Consider the following 15,095-nt stretch of genomic DNA (forward strand, 5'->3'; position numbering starts at 1 on the left):
GTGACATTGATGCGTTTGGAACTGATGATCCTCCCGCACCCGACATGCTAGATGTCGAGCTAAGGGCTATTGAATCAGCCAAGCCAGGCAACCAAATTGAGGAAGGGGAAATTCCTTCCATTAAGGGGATTGAAGTGCATGAACATACCCAACAGAGCCGCCATGAATTACTGCTCCATAATACAGCCAAAGATGACTACCGTCGAAAGAGAGCAAAGGACAGAGGAGACTCGCGAGCTCGAAAGAACTGAAAAGCAACCATCACACAAAGGCACTAGGCAGTTGTTCAGTGAAGTGGGAGAAAATTCAGCTGCAAGCAAAGAACTTGACACCTCCTCCACCCCTCCGGTAGCAGAACAGCTGCAAATCTATGATGAGTCGGCTGAAAACATCAAAGAACAGAATGCAAACTTAACCATATCATCAGCCCAGACAGTAGCTCAAGAATGGTTGATTGCCAAAGCCTAGCGCAAGGTTGCCACCAAACCACCTATTGATTTGGAGGACATTTTCTCACGCATGGACCAAGCTAAAGCTAAGGGGAAGAAAAAACCCAAGGCATATTCTAGAATGACTAAAGATGATCAAAGGAACCGCACTCTTCACATTGCCACCCCGCCTGTAGACAAGCCAGCAAATCAGATCACACTGGTGGATTATAGCATCACGACTGTCCCCATTGGACGAGTTACTAAGGAGCAAGAAAAAGAGGAATTCAAGGACTCAGTGCAGAACATACTCAGGCAACTTGAAGAGATAACAGCTGAGAAAGATATGTATCGAGCTCGTGCTGAACAAGCCGAAGGGTACATCGATCAACTCTTGAGACCATTACACAATGCTTCTGAATCCCATATTCCCCTGACAGCATTAGCACAGAGAACCACAACAAAATTTGAAGGAGTACGGGACACCGCAAGGGCCGTCGGGAAATGGATTCAAAGTCTCAAGGAAAAGGGGGAGCTAATCATTAAAGATATAAAGGAAATGGCCCACCACCGGGAAACCGTTTTGGTCAAATTATACAAGATGAAGCGGGAATGCCTCATAATTCATGAAGTCGTTACAACAACTCTTCCCCTCATGACGGCTCTCTTCTGGACCCATCCACAAATTCCTACATTGTCTAACATCTTGGGCCCCCACGACGTTAACATTTTTAAAGAATGGTGCTGGAATATCAGCATGAAGAATGACACAAAGGCCACCATTAACAAAGAGCAAGAGACATGCAAAGAAATTCTGAGAAACACAAGGGACCTTGGTGGAGTAATCTTCTGATCCATGGTTTTGGGTTGGTAAAACAGTCTGTCTGATCCCGTAATCCATCCAGACTAGGAGGATAGATTAAAAATAGACAAGGTCGCCTACTCTACAGAGGACCTAGATTTTGCTAGTAAATTACACTCTGATATCTTGAGTTTTGAGGCTAATCGATCCAGCTGGCAAGACGGTTTGAAGCACATAGATCATTATCTAGAGAGCATGCAGTACAAAATTCATCATCCCCCTATGCCTCCATTCAGTCTGCTATTTCAATTATGCATCAGGTTCCAGGGGTATGTTCGCGAGGAACGTGCAGCAGGTCGGGACCTTTGGCAAGAATATTTGCATGGAGAGAATCAATTGTTGGTGAAAGTGTATGAAACTGGAAAAGAAAAAATACTTTCCTAGAAAGTGCTTTTTCCCTTTTAAAATTTTGAAAGTGCACTTTTGGACCAAAAGGTCATGTTTGACTTCCAAGTCAACTAAAATGTAAAACTTTATGTATGCACCTTTTGGGATTATTTCTGGATATGTTATAATTACCTTTTTGGGTAGTTATTGCTCCCTTTGGGGTGGTTGTTGATATTTGCCTCCCATTTATGGGTATAGGCCACTTGTTTAGATTAGATCTTGGCCATCCATCCATTTTTGGGGCCTATTTAAGGGACTGGTTTTCCCTCATTTTGTAAGAAATTCTTGGATTGTTGCAAAAGCTCTAGCGAAATTTGCAGGATTTAATGCAAAGTTAAGACTGTTTCCAAAGTTTCCTTGTGAGTGCATGGTCTCCTTCTTCATTAATTTAGGAATTTTCAGTTATGTTTCTTTCCATTATATAGCATTTTCAAATAAACATCCGATAGAATCCTCGCAGTTCACACCATTAGGGAATGGCTGATTGCCTTTCCTTCTGCATGGTTAATTTGAACCTTTCATATGCTTAGTTCGGTTATTGAATGCTCACTGAATGAATGTAAAAGTTCTAATATTGTATTTGATAGCATGAAAATTCTATTTTCCTTTGAAGATCGCACTAGATTGATGCAAGTATTGTGCTTAAATAGCTGGTGATGCTTAGTCTAGTTATTTGGAGGTGTCCGTCTGTTTACTGAATTTCCTATCTTAGTTAAAATTTATATTTTATGTATCTCTCTCTCCCTATCCTTCCCTCCTTTTCCCCTTTTTTTACCAAGAAAATCTGCAGTCCTATTGAAAACAGTATCGATCCAACTGAAGTCATTTGATAAGAAAGACCATTAAAATTTCAAAGAACTCATCCATCAATTACCTAACCCACCGTAAGTCCCCCTCGTGTTTCCAGCATAAACACATCAAACCACTGAGCAATCCCGCAGTCAAGACCTGACAAACGAAACCTTGAGGTTGTCCCCTTTGATCAAACATAGAAAATAGCACTAGGGATTTCCTTATCTCAAGAGAGGATAGGATACTCAGCAAGTTTATTCTATTTTGTGTTGGCCGTATGGAGTTTGCAGCAATGCGATTTCAGCCACGTCAACACTTACCAAGACAAATAAAGGAATGCAGACTAGCAAGCTATTCAGATCATGTTAACATAAATGACTATCTTATCTCATATATCCAGATACTTAATTGTAACTGTCTATCAAATTCCTTCCATTTGGATTCTACTTCTTTCATGGAAAGCACTCTTGCATTGATTCACAAATACACTAAAACTGGCATCTCCCAATTAACATTTTCAGATCATTAATTCAACAATCACATAATGAGTGGACAAGTCTACTCATACAAGAATGAAAATAAAGGTAAACATTTACCCAATTTTAAGAGCTACATGTTAAGCAAAGATCTTAATGAGACCTACTAAAACAGACCTTGATGGGTACATATCCCATCTGCATGCACAATATATATGTGACATTATATAATTCTAATCAAAGGAGAGGAGTAACGACTTGAGATATCTTTAAATTGAGTTTCACACCTACACACAATATAAAGACAAGCTGCTGCAACTTGCTTTGTCCGCCGACCTCTAGTGAAATTACGTTCAACAGCAATCTGCAAAATGAAGAAAATAACTCACATTTATTAAAAAATAATTCATACAAAAGCAATTGACCCATCCATATAGTCAAACAATTGAATAGAAACATACTATATATAGGCGATGCCCTGCATTGACCATTGCCTCCCTGCCACTAATGCATAAGCTTTCTGCAATAATCTCAATCTCCTCTTTTCCTGACAAAAATAAGCCATGTTAAAATTATTGTTTATGAAAATAAGTCTATCACACAACTGAGAAAATCTATATTTGGAATCTATTGCCTATGCAAAGTTTGAACATAAACATTACTTCTTTACTTAGGCTGATTGAAAGCTCGAAAGATATCAATCGGATCTCAAAAATATCATAATTCAGTTGATTGAGATAAACAACTTAAATTTTAAGTTTGTATAACTAATTAAATGCTTCAGGACATTTTTAATAGATATGATATAACGGTATAATATGCTTTGATTATGGGAATTTATTGCTTGAGCTAATGATCTGAAAACACCAAATTGGTTAATATCTGTAAAGTCTGTCCTTCCAATCTTAGATACTCCCTGCCAAGCATTATGTCTCATAGTGACTATTGATGGCTCAAATGACTAGATTTCAAATGCAAGCAAGGATATTCGATGATATTTCCTTCCAATCTTCACTAGCATGTGCTTTTGGGGCTCTTGTTCGCCCTTCATTGTTATTTCTTAGCAGCACAATATTTTATTTTGTCTTATTTATTTTTATTATATGGTTCTCTCTTCCCATAACTTTCCATTGTTAGTAGTTGTAAGTGTAGCCTCTAGTGACCTAGTCACATTGACCTACCTTTTGGCATCTATAGACATTCGTATAATTTATTCTTTCTTTCTCAAAGCGCATATCTTTCTTGTCTTTTCATTATCATTCCTATACTTGTCATCTTTAACCCTTTGGCATCCATGACCATGTCTATGAATGTTTAAAGAGAGTTCCAAGAAAGAATAGCCACTATCATCTTCACTTTTGTCATATTAGTAAATTTCCATGATTGTTAAAATTTCATAGAATGTATCATGAAAACGTTATGACAAAAATCAAATCCAATTCACAAAATGTTCAAATGGATTTTCAAAATGTTGAAGTCCATTGCCTCCAAGCATTAAATAAGATAGTGTAGACCATAGATGAAAAAATCTGAAAAAAAATCATTTACCTCCTGATTTATTGCGAGTTCAAATGGATTTTCAAAATGTTGAAGTCCATTGCCTCCAAGCATTAAATAAGAGAGTGTAGACCATAGCTGAAAAAATCTGAAAAAAATCATTTACCTCCTGATTTATTGCGAGTCATTTATGGCAGCGATTTAAACTGGAAAAAACTCTTGGCGATTTTTTTGAAAAACTCGAGGTGATTTATTGGAAAAAATCACAAAAAATCAAATAAATCTGCGGTAATGATTTGTCGGGTATTCTTTTACTGAATACTATCATGCAACTGATTACATAACCTTGCACCTCGCCATTTGCGAATCAATTAGTTGCAACTGTGTACCTATCCACAAGTTAAAAATAGGTGCCTTCAAGGGATGTGGCATCTATGTGGGAAGAATGTGAATCCTTTGGGTGTATGTGTGAGGAAAACTTCAATATGGTGTTTTTGCATGATAAGGTAGTTTCATGTGGAAGTCTCATGCTTCTTGAACCATGTTCTTGAAGCTGAAGGTATGTTGAGAAGGCTGACAAAGTTCATCAATGTGTATGAGATGAGCTGAAAATTTGAAAGGCTTTGTGTGTACATGCCAATTCTAGCTATTGAACAAAGTATTTATTTTATGGAAGATGTGAAGTAGAGGAGAACTTTAATTCTACAAAAAAGAGATTCAAGGAATGCAAATCCTCTATAACATGTATTGAACTCAAATTCATTTAGAGGTTGCACTTATTTTTTGGTATATGATATGTATTTAACTCAAACTTTGATTTATATACGATGGAAATCAGTAATATGTTCTACAAATTCACTGTATATGTGTATTTTTCAAGAATATTTTAAGAATTATATATTTTCAAATGTTCGATAAATTTGCCGATTTTTTTGCTGAGTCCCGAGTTTTAAAAAATTTTGGACCAAAAGAGTTATTGCCGAGTAAAAGTGTTTCATCTTTGGCGTAGACCATGTGTTAATAATTTATCAAGCCAAAATAAATTTTTAAATATTGCTCAACGTGTGACTTTTTTTTATGTCATTGCTATCTTCTTTTGCTTCAGATGTGTGTTATGTTGCAAGTTTTCAACCAAAAACATGACAATTCAAATCTATAAATCACTAATTTCCAATGAATCAAAACCAATATGCACAAAAATATACACAATAAATCTTTTGCACGTTCGAAAGCATCCAAAGCAATTCATACATTACCCTTTTCTAATGTTTTGAGATGTGAGTCTGTCCTGAACCCATAGTCGTGATTTAAATCTCCATCAAGGCGTCCATATGAGCAATATTGACCATCCCTAATAAAGTTCCCCGATAATTGACTCTATTTCCAAAATCAAGAGTTCAATCAAATGAGATTAAAACTCCTCTAGTTTAATTACAACACAAGTGCGACTGGAAACCACTGAAAAAAGAAAGACTTATTTAAATGTTATTTTCGTAAACAAGTAAAACCATCAGGAAGAAGGAGAAAAGGGATAATCAAAACTAATGCAAGTCACAAAGATTGAATTTCCTTATGCAAAATTAAAAATACTTAAAACTGTCAATAAGAAGCATTCCATATTCAGAAAGGCAATAAACAATAAAAGAGTTTCATCCATCAATTCACATTCTATTCTGGGCCACATATACAGTAAAATGTTTCTTTTTATGTTCTCAATTACAGACCTGACCCCCAGCACTTTTCACAAAAGTTGGATCAGATGAGAAAATATTATCCTCATGAACACGTCCACAACCAGTGCAGCATCTGAAATTCAAGACAATTGCTCCGTCAACTTTTAACTATGCTATAAAAAATATGGTAATGTCACTTTGCACATATATTCAGATTGACTCAACATACATAAAATACAATTGCTCTCAGATTAAAGATAAGGTGCATTTGTCCAAAAAAACCACAGGCAATATAAATACTAATCAGTCATTCATCGGCACAGAATTCTAACATGTTCTAATCAATACAAAAAGCAACATCATAAAATGCAAACATTTCAGTCTGATAACGCTCTACTATAGCTATAATGTCATCACACTATGACATATACATTAAACAAACAGAACCTCATTATATTAGATAAACAAAGGCTAAGACAAATATGAAGCATATGATGACCAGGCTATGCAAGATCTGGAGATTAAATGGAGTGTCTGTAAGAGACCACCCTTTTTTGAACCAATTTTTTCTCTCCACTTTCCCAAATGCTCAATGTAGGTATTTTGCCAAACAGTGTGTGCATGCACATGAAAGTAATTGATTTTCTGTTTGTAGAGGTCTTTGAGATGTTTGGTTGCAAGTTTAAACTAACTTTTTTGCAATCTTCCCACAGTAAGCTAACAGGCATTTTGACAAACAGTTTGGATGTAGTATAATTTTGACACCATAATATTTCAGATATAGTAGTAAATATTCCTTCAGTTCATAACTGCTCATTTGATACAAATTGATATGCTCAAGGAATCAAACACAACAATAATAGCTTTAATAAATCATCAACATTTTATATTCCAAAAGGTTAACCTGTTTAAGGTGCTTGATGTGCTTGAGGAGCTCTAAGTGAATGAGGAGCTTGAGCAACTTCACGAGCTTGAGGTGCTTGAGCAGCTTGACCTACTTGAGCAACTTGCAAGCCTACTGTTGACCTCCTTATGCTCTAAACAGCATCCATATACGCCAAAAAATCTCCACTTAGAGTGGTTCAGCACTTTTCTTGGAAGGCAGGACTCTTTCTAAATAGTGTAATAGCTATGAGAGGGATGCCAGCTCCTACATGAAGTGTCGTGTTGGCTTTTATTGTCTATCAAAGGCCACAATGGAGGTTTGGAAAGACTTGGGGACTCATAAATTCATTTCCCACGTTTAGAACCTCTTAAATGCCATGTCACACCAAATGAGTTCATGTAGTGGTACGGCAGATTAGATATGCGTTCCTCTTTCTTAGAAAGCTGTGATTTCATTCTTTAATATGCTGCAGCAGTTTGTCCATGCTTGGGGTTGCCAAATGAAAGCCATGTCATCAATTTTGGCACCAACAAAAGGGTACAGAGGTCCTTTTGGCTGCAGCAACTATCCAAGGGAAAGCCTAGGAAGGACTCACAAGGTTCTTGGAGCCTCTTAAAATTAAATTGACCTCTCTTGGACAGATTGTAATGACCCCTTCTTGGGTAACTTAGTATTCCGGGTCAATTACTTGAATTCCTTATACTTAATATGAATTTTAATATCTGATCTTTCTCTGAACTTATAAAATTGATAATATAAAGACTTGTATATTTTAAATGACACCTATTATGCCTCTCGCTATCTCTGATTTATACAATTAATATCTTCTGAGTGAACAATATATCTAATAAGTTTCCCTTTCACCTATATTGATAAGGGATGTCGATTGAATGACAAGATAGTATTGTGCTTGATATCATCTGGTGAACTATGCCAACTGATGAAATTCCAATCTGTGATAAGAGGTAGAGTTATATGTGCTCTTTCTGATATGTCTACGTGGTTCTGCAATGATCCTCCTTGACCTTGCTTCTATATCTGGTCACTGATAATAATATGCAATTTATAGACTCTAGTATCGCTCTATGGTGCTACGTTGCTGCTCCTGATGTAGACTCATATGCTTGCAGCTTAAGATGGTGTAGTCTCTGAATTATGACTGTGTTCCTTATGCCACCGAAATGCCAGAGGCAGCTACTCTTAGAAGATCGATCCCAAAATGGAAAAGGAATAAAAGATAGATTGAATTTCCCAAGACATTATTGCTGATATGTATCGCTGGTCAATACACTTTTGGAACTACTAGCTTTATGATTGATAAATATTCTCCTTACGCCATAGCAAATGTCACACCTACTAAATAGAGATTGCAAAGATTATCGTTGTGTCATATATGTTACTTATTACTTATGTGAAATAGTTCTTCTGTTCAATAGTGGATTACGTTTATTTAGGTAAATACAATATATATAACTATACTCTCCCTTTCCCATTGTATCACCAAGAACAAGGATGTTACTGCTTGGAACTTAAGAACAGTTCTGATCTGATCTAATTGATGGATGTCCTGAATTGATGTTTGAAACTTCTTTTATACCATTATCTTCCTAAAGCTCATGTCTTTTGGAATAGCCATTCCTTGAAGAGTCATGTCTTGTCGTTAAATGATCAATGTTTGTTAACGTAAGAAGTTGTATTAATAATTAATGATATCGCATTACTTCATTATACTAATGTTACACACCTCTTAATAATTGGAAATCTTTACTTAGCTTTCATTCCTTGTAATGGATTGATGTGAACGTTTTATTTCTATCGGCAGCAATCTCTAGTAGCTTGGTTATCACGATACGCGATGATAATCACCTTATAGCTTATTGATCAGAATGTTTGTCCTTCGTTATTACTGCCTACCATATGTTATTGCTATTGTGATTGCTGACTTGGTCGAATCGATCATGATCATGGCCACTGCTTCCCTACATCTCTCCTATATCATCGCTGCCTAATCAGAGTCGCTGACTTGTACTGGACACATTGTAACTAATAACATTAATCGATTTTTGATACGATTTGTATGATGGCTAATATAATTCGCTGGCTAATATAATTCGCTGCCGTCTAAATACTCCACTGGTCATATTATAGACGATTGTCGTCACCTCTCCATGACCCACGACTTTGAACATAACCAATATATTATTGCTATTACTTGTTTATCGATTTGTAATGGTAAAACATATCAATATCATAATTTCTTAGTGGTTGTTTTAAATGTCATAGCCAATCCTTTAGTAAGAGGTCTCCATTCATCTTCGACATAATCGCTCTTCTCCAATTGATATTATGGAAGTCACTAACTGTAGCTTGTATATGTTACAGCATCCTTAGATACGATAGCCTTCACAATGCTTACATTCCTCTTTTTCTTGTCAACTCTAATGTAGCCGAGTGTAATGTTCTTTCCACATCTGTTCGCAAATCTGCCCCAATTCAATTTCTCTTAATTAGTCAACACCTCCTTGTATGTAATTGCTTAATATCTGTCCAATATAGAATTGTTGTTCAACCATTGATCACTTAATGATTATTGCAATTTTGTCTCTTTAGGGACTTCACAAAATTGCGGTGCTAGGTTGCCATGGTACAAAGTGTGGGGACATTACACAGATTGGGAGTGTATGGATGGGTAAACCAGCTGATAAAAATATTTATTCATCCATTTTTAATTAATTTTTGTTCTTTCTTTCCCAACACACCACACGATAACCACTGCCAAAATCATTTGCAAACACGGCACAAAAAATAATATTTGTCTACAAATCAAACAATCTTGTGCCAGAAAATTTGGCAACCCTGTGAAATAAATAAACTTCCAATCTGCAAAATTCTGTAAATCTCTTTTATGCACAAATGCAAACCCTGTCTAGATTCGCCTTTGATCTATAACATGAATGAGGTTTTTCATCCCCACTCAAACCTTCAGCACCTTGTCAATCCCTGAGTGGAACCGCTCCGGTAAAGACAAAGGGTTTTCATCCATTGGGGTTTTTGTCCTACTGGCAAGAGTTTGGTCACAAGCACAAATCTTTGAATCTTCGCAAAGAAGTGAGCTTCTCAATCTTCTGTATATCCCAAACTAGGGTTTGCAGAAATTTTTTCAATTTTTCAATAAAATCGTGGGTTTTAACCTGTGTATTTATCTTTGCCGATTTATCAATAAAAATCGAAGGTATTTGCAAAGCTGAGTTTTATCTCGTTTTTCATGTCTTTGGATATTAGGAGGGATGGCTTCATTACCCAACATCATATTGAAAGGCAGCCAAAGGTTTAACAGCAAGAATTATAATACCTGGACACAGTGGAAGCTCACCATTTTTGAGTATTGGTGCCTTAACCATATTGTCCTTGGTATGTACACTTGTCCCACAATTGCAAGTAATGACAAAGACAAGCTTGATGAGCATAATGCTACTCAAGTTAATAGTCACTGATGAGATGCTTCCAGAAGTGTCATCTAACAAGACCTCTGCAAAAATTTGGACTCATCTGAAATCTTTGCACGAGACTTCAAATAAAGGCACAGCCTTCTTTCTTAAAAATATGTTAGTCTTCAATAATGATGGATGAGAAAATATCTTTGTAGGATCATTTGATAAAAATCAAAGACATATGCGATCAATTGGAGGCCATTGGTCGCAAGATGGACGAAGATATGGTCGTCATAACATTAAAAAGCTTACCACAGTCATATGAGTATTTCATAGAAACACTGAACATCACTTGTTGGAGAAATTGTTGTTCAAAGAATTCACACTCAGTTGTCCTCTAAGTTAAATATAATTTAGTAATTCTTGCAAGCATGGTATTGCAGTCTTTATTAAACAAAGTTTGTAACTTTGAATCCAACTCTTGATATTTAATTCATAGTAATTTGTGTATATGTATAATTCAATCCAACCAAGTTACACTCATAATTTTCAATCTGTGGTTAGTTGAATAGTGTGACCGTTTACTAGCTGTTATAAGCCTTTTCTGCATTACATATAAAAATTAAATCCTCTTGTTTAGTGCAAAACTGAAATGCCTTGTGCCCTAGCCTAAGAATGAAGAGACGAGGATTGCATTTAAGAGTTCTAGGTTTTTATATGTTTCGATGTAAGGAAACATATCCATTCCTTTAATCTTCTCAAAAAGGACCTTCCACTCACAATTCAAAGAAAGGTTTTACCTTACACAATGTTTTGTTGTGTCTTCCATTGAATTAAAACTCTAACAAGTTATATCTTACATGTTGTCCCATTTTGTGTTGCACCAAAAGGTGCAAACTAAAATGCTAACAACCCATAAGGCAGTGCACTCTTATTAATATTATAGTTTCCTAAGTTATTAATGCTCAATAATGTAATATATTGTAATTTTAGTTTCTTATTAGAAACTTTCTATTTTGTATTTCTTTGTAATTCTTTATAATGATCTTTATGATCATTCGTAAATACAACAATCATTTTTTACCAAATTACTTTCGTAATATGGTATCAAAGCGGGAAACTTAAATTTTTCAAAAGATTTCATGTTGAAGTTTTAGTTATTGAAAAATTGGAAATTTTTTGGGCGTGTGATTTTTTTCCTCCTAGTCGCAACGCCATTCCCTGTGTGGCTTCGTTTTCTACAGACTGGAGCCCTCAACCCTCGATTTGGCTCTTCTTTTTTTGTTCACGCGATTTAAATCACAATTTTTTTCTGCAGTTTAAAACGGAGATTTTCCAAGTTTCGGGCGACATTTTTTCTCTATATTTTGTGCAACATTTCTCTGTTTTTTGTGCGACTTTTCTGCCCGATGAAGCTTTCTTCTGCAGCACTCGCGACGTTTCTTTTTCGCGATTCTCTATTTTGTGATTTTTCTCTGTAACAAAAAACAAAAAAAATCGCGACGTGGTTTTCTGACTTTTAGGACAAATCCACGACGCGATTTCGTGTTTTGACTGCGGATTTTGTCCTTTTTTCACGCGCAACAGGTTTTTAGATCTCCATGGCAGCCAAGCTTATTTGTTTTTTTTTTTTGCAACCTTCAAAATCTGCGATTTTCAGTGACCTAGGGTTTCTGCTTTTTTCGGCTAAGGTTTTTCATCCTTCCGAACAAGTCAAAAAAAAAATCTGATTGTAGATTGTTTCCGAGTTTTTCGAGAGCTCAATTGGGTCGTCATCATAATTTTTTGGGTGCATCGTTTTACGTGCCTTAAATTTCATGCCAGCGGATTTCAATTCTGATTTCAGATTTTTTGGGGGTTTTTTGCAAGGATTTTTGGGTTTTTGCATTTTTTTGGGTCAACTGGAAAATTTTCTCGAAATTTGTGTCAGTCGTACTTCATCTATATTTTGAAGTTTGTTCCTGTATCTGCCTTTGTTTTTTGCATTGGGATTTGTGCTTTGTATTCTGTTCTATCGCCTCTTCTTTGATTTTTGTTTTTCGTGCATTGGGAAACGTGCAAGATGGCGTCATTGACCAACTTGATGTTGGAAGGCAGTCAGCAATTCAACGGCAAAAATTATAACACCTGGAAGCAACGCATGCTAACAATATTCAAATATCGCCGCCTAGATGATCTTGTCTTGCGAAAAGAATCTCATCCTTCTGCAACCGGAGTCGATCAAGACAAATTTGATGACCGCAATAGGGAAGTTGTCATGCTTCTCAGGCTCTCTGTCACAGATAACTACCTCAGATTCCTTCTGGTCAATCAGCCTCAGAAATTTGGAAGCATCTGAAGGAGTTGTATGAGACATCCGACAAAAGTCGAGCATTCTTTCTAAAGAACCAGTTGTTCTCCATCATGATGGCTGAACGCATGTCCTTACAGGAGCATCTCACAAAGATAAAGGACATTTGAGATCAGCTTAAAGCTATTGGTCGAAAAATGGAGGAAGAGGATATGGTAGTCATAACCCTAAAAAGCCTACCAAAATCCTATGAGCATTTCATAGAGACTCTCAACATTACGTCTATGAATGTTGATCTAAAATTTCCAGAGTTATGCACCAAACTTCTGCAGCAAGATTGTTGGAAACAACAGTTTGGTAGCAGTGCCACTTCATCCTCCTCGGACCAAGGCTTTGCAGACAAATCCTTTCACAAGGATAAAGGCAAATCTCAATCATCTCAGTCCTCTCAGTAGAAGGGCTTTAGTCAGTCACAGGAAGGCTCGAAAAAGAAAAAGGTTCAATGTAATTATTGTCACAAATATGGCCATCTGATTAAGGATTGTCGCACTCGGATAGCTTTCGAACAGCGGAAGCAAGGAGGGTCTCAGCCTAAAGCCAATGTCGTTGAGCACACAGAGCAGAAAGAGTCTGCCTTTTATGCCTTCGTGGCTAAAAGACCTACAGACCATGTGAAATCTTCTGCTTAGTACATTGATTCTGGTGCTTCTCGGCATTTCACTCACAGGCGTGATTGGTTTACAGAATTCTCCCTATACTGATTCAGTTATTTTTGGAGGAGGTGAGTACACCGTTGTCGGCAAGGGCAACGTTCAGATACAGTCTGGTGGGAGGAATCTCATATTTCCTCAATGTGTACTACGTTCCTGGCATGGAACTGAACCTTCGCTCTGTGAGAGAGATTATGTGGCATTCTCCTCAACTTGATGTCATCTTCAGTGCACATAAGTGTTCTATTGTTGATCGTGCGACACGCACTACAGTTGTTGTTGGTATTGAGGATCATGGTCTTTATAGACTTGTGGATATAGATGATTCTCTTGAGCATGCCTTTGCAGCAAAATCCTCCTCTATCTCCCGTCTATGGCATCGGCGATATGGTCACCTGAACATTCATTATCTTGCTGAGCTTGTTCGGGAAGATTTAGTACAGGCCTACCTGAAATTCAAACTCAGAATGGTGACTCATGGCAAGCATCTAAGGTACTGCAGTTGGTCCACGCTGATGTATGTGGTCCAATGAATACTACTTTTGTTACTGGGTGCAGATATTTCTTACTTTTTGTTTATGATTACAGTCGTAAGATGTGGATGTACTTTCTTAGACAGAAATCAGATGTGTTTCCTATATTTCAGAAATTTAAGCCTTGGTAGAAAAAGAGTCTGGTTGTTCTATTATTACTCCGAGGTTTGATAATGGGGGGGAGTTTTGTTCTACTGCTTTCTCCACTTTCTATGATACACATGGCATAAAACGTCAGTTAACCACACCATACACTCCTCAGCAGAACGGTGTTGTAGAACGTCGTAATCGCACCGTTACAGAAATGGCTAGGTCTCTGTTGGAACACAAAAATGTTCCTAAGAAGTATTGGGCAAAAGCAATGTTTACTGCAGTCTATCTCCTTAATAGATCTCCCACTCATGTTGTTAAAGGGAAGACCCCTGAGGAAGCCTGGACTGGTCGCAAACCCAGGATCAGCCATTTGAAAGTTTTTGGCTCTCTTGCATATGTTAGGATTCAAGATGCCAAGCACTCTAAGTTGGATTCCAAGAGTCAGAAGCTCATGTTTACAGGATACAGTGACAACCATAAGGCCTACCGGCTAATTGATGTAGACACTGATCGTCTCATCTTCAATCACGATGTTGTCTTTGATGAAGATCAAGGACCATTTCAGCTTTCCTCGTCTGAGCAAAATTTTGAGGATTAGCCTTTAAAGGCTTCTGATTTAGGTGTTCGTCTTCCATTTGGTTCACCTGATGGGAGGGATGATGCAGATTTTGTATTTGATGATGCACTACCTAAATTTGTTCCAAATGATGCTAATCTTCCACCTGTTTCAGATCCTCTTCCACCTCCAGTTCCAGTTATTCCTCCTCCATCTTATGTTGGCACATCTACTCTCCGGCCTAAGTGGTGGGCTAAGACCATCAGTGATCTTCGTCCTGATGAGCTTATTGAGGGTAGATCTTCCAAAAATAAGGGCAAGCAGCAAAATACAATTAACTTTGCTCTCATGGCCAACATTCATAGCATTTATGAGCCTCAAACTTATACTGAAGCAAAAGGGATTCCAGAGTGCGAACAGGAAATGGATGCAGAATACCAAAGCCTTCTGAAGAACAACACATGGGTTCTCTCTGATCTTC

General features: G+C 37.1%; 1 protein-coding gene across 4 annotated transcripts in view; it reads right to left on the minus strand.

Moving 5' to 3' along the window:
* Window positions 1-15,095, minus strand: part of LOC131031999 (transcription factor IIIB 60 kDa subunit) — a 308,160-nt gene that overhangs the window by 269,435 nt on the left and 23,630 nt on the right. For 3 of the 4 annotated variants that reach the window (XR_009103351.2, XM_057962880.2, XM_057962882.2), the window contains exons 3-6: window positions 6,167-6,248; window positions 5,699-5,819; window positions 3,407-3,492; window positions 3,233-3,309 (exon numbers count right to left, since the gene is read on the minus strand). Coding sequence is in view for 3 of the 4 variants with exons in the window: in XM_057962880.2 (XP_057818863.1) it covers window positions 3,233-3,309; window positions 3,407-3,492; window positions 5,699-5,819; window positions 6,167-6,248 (366 nt within the window). In the remaining variant the exon portion in view is untranslated. The remainder of the gene's footprint in view (window positions 1-3,232; window positions 3,310-3,406; window positions 3,493-5,698; window positions 5,820-6,166; window positions 6,249-15,095) is intronic. The other variant, XM_057962881.2, reaches the window with a different exon arrangement.

Source organism: Cryptomeria japonica, chromosome 4, assembly GCF_030272615.1.
Source record: "Cryptomeria japonica chromosome 4, Sugi_1.0, whole genome shotgun sequence".
In the NCBI taxonomy this organism is placed as follows: Eukaryota; Viridiplantae; Streptophyta; class Pinopsida; order Cupressales; family Cupressaceae; genus Cryptomeria; species Cryptomeria japonica.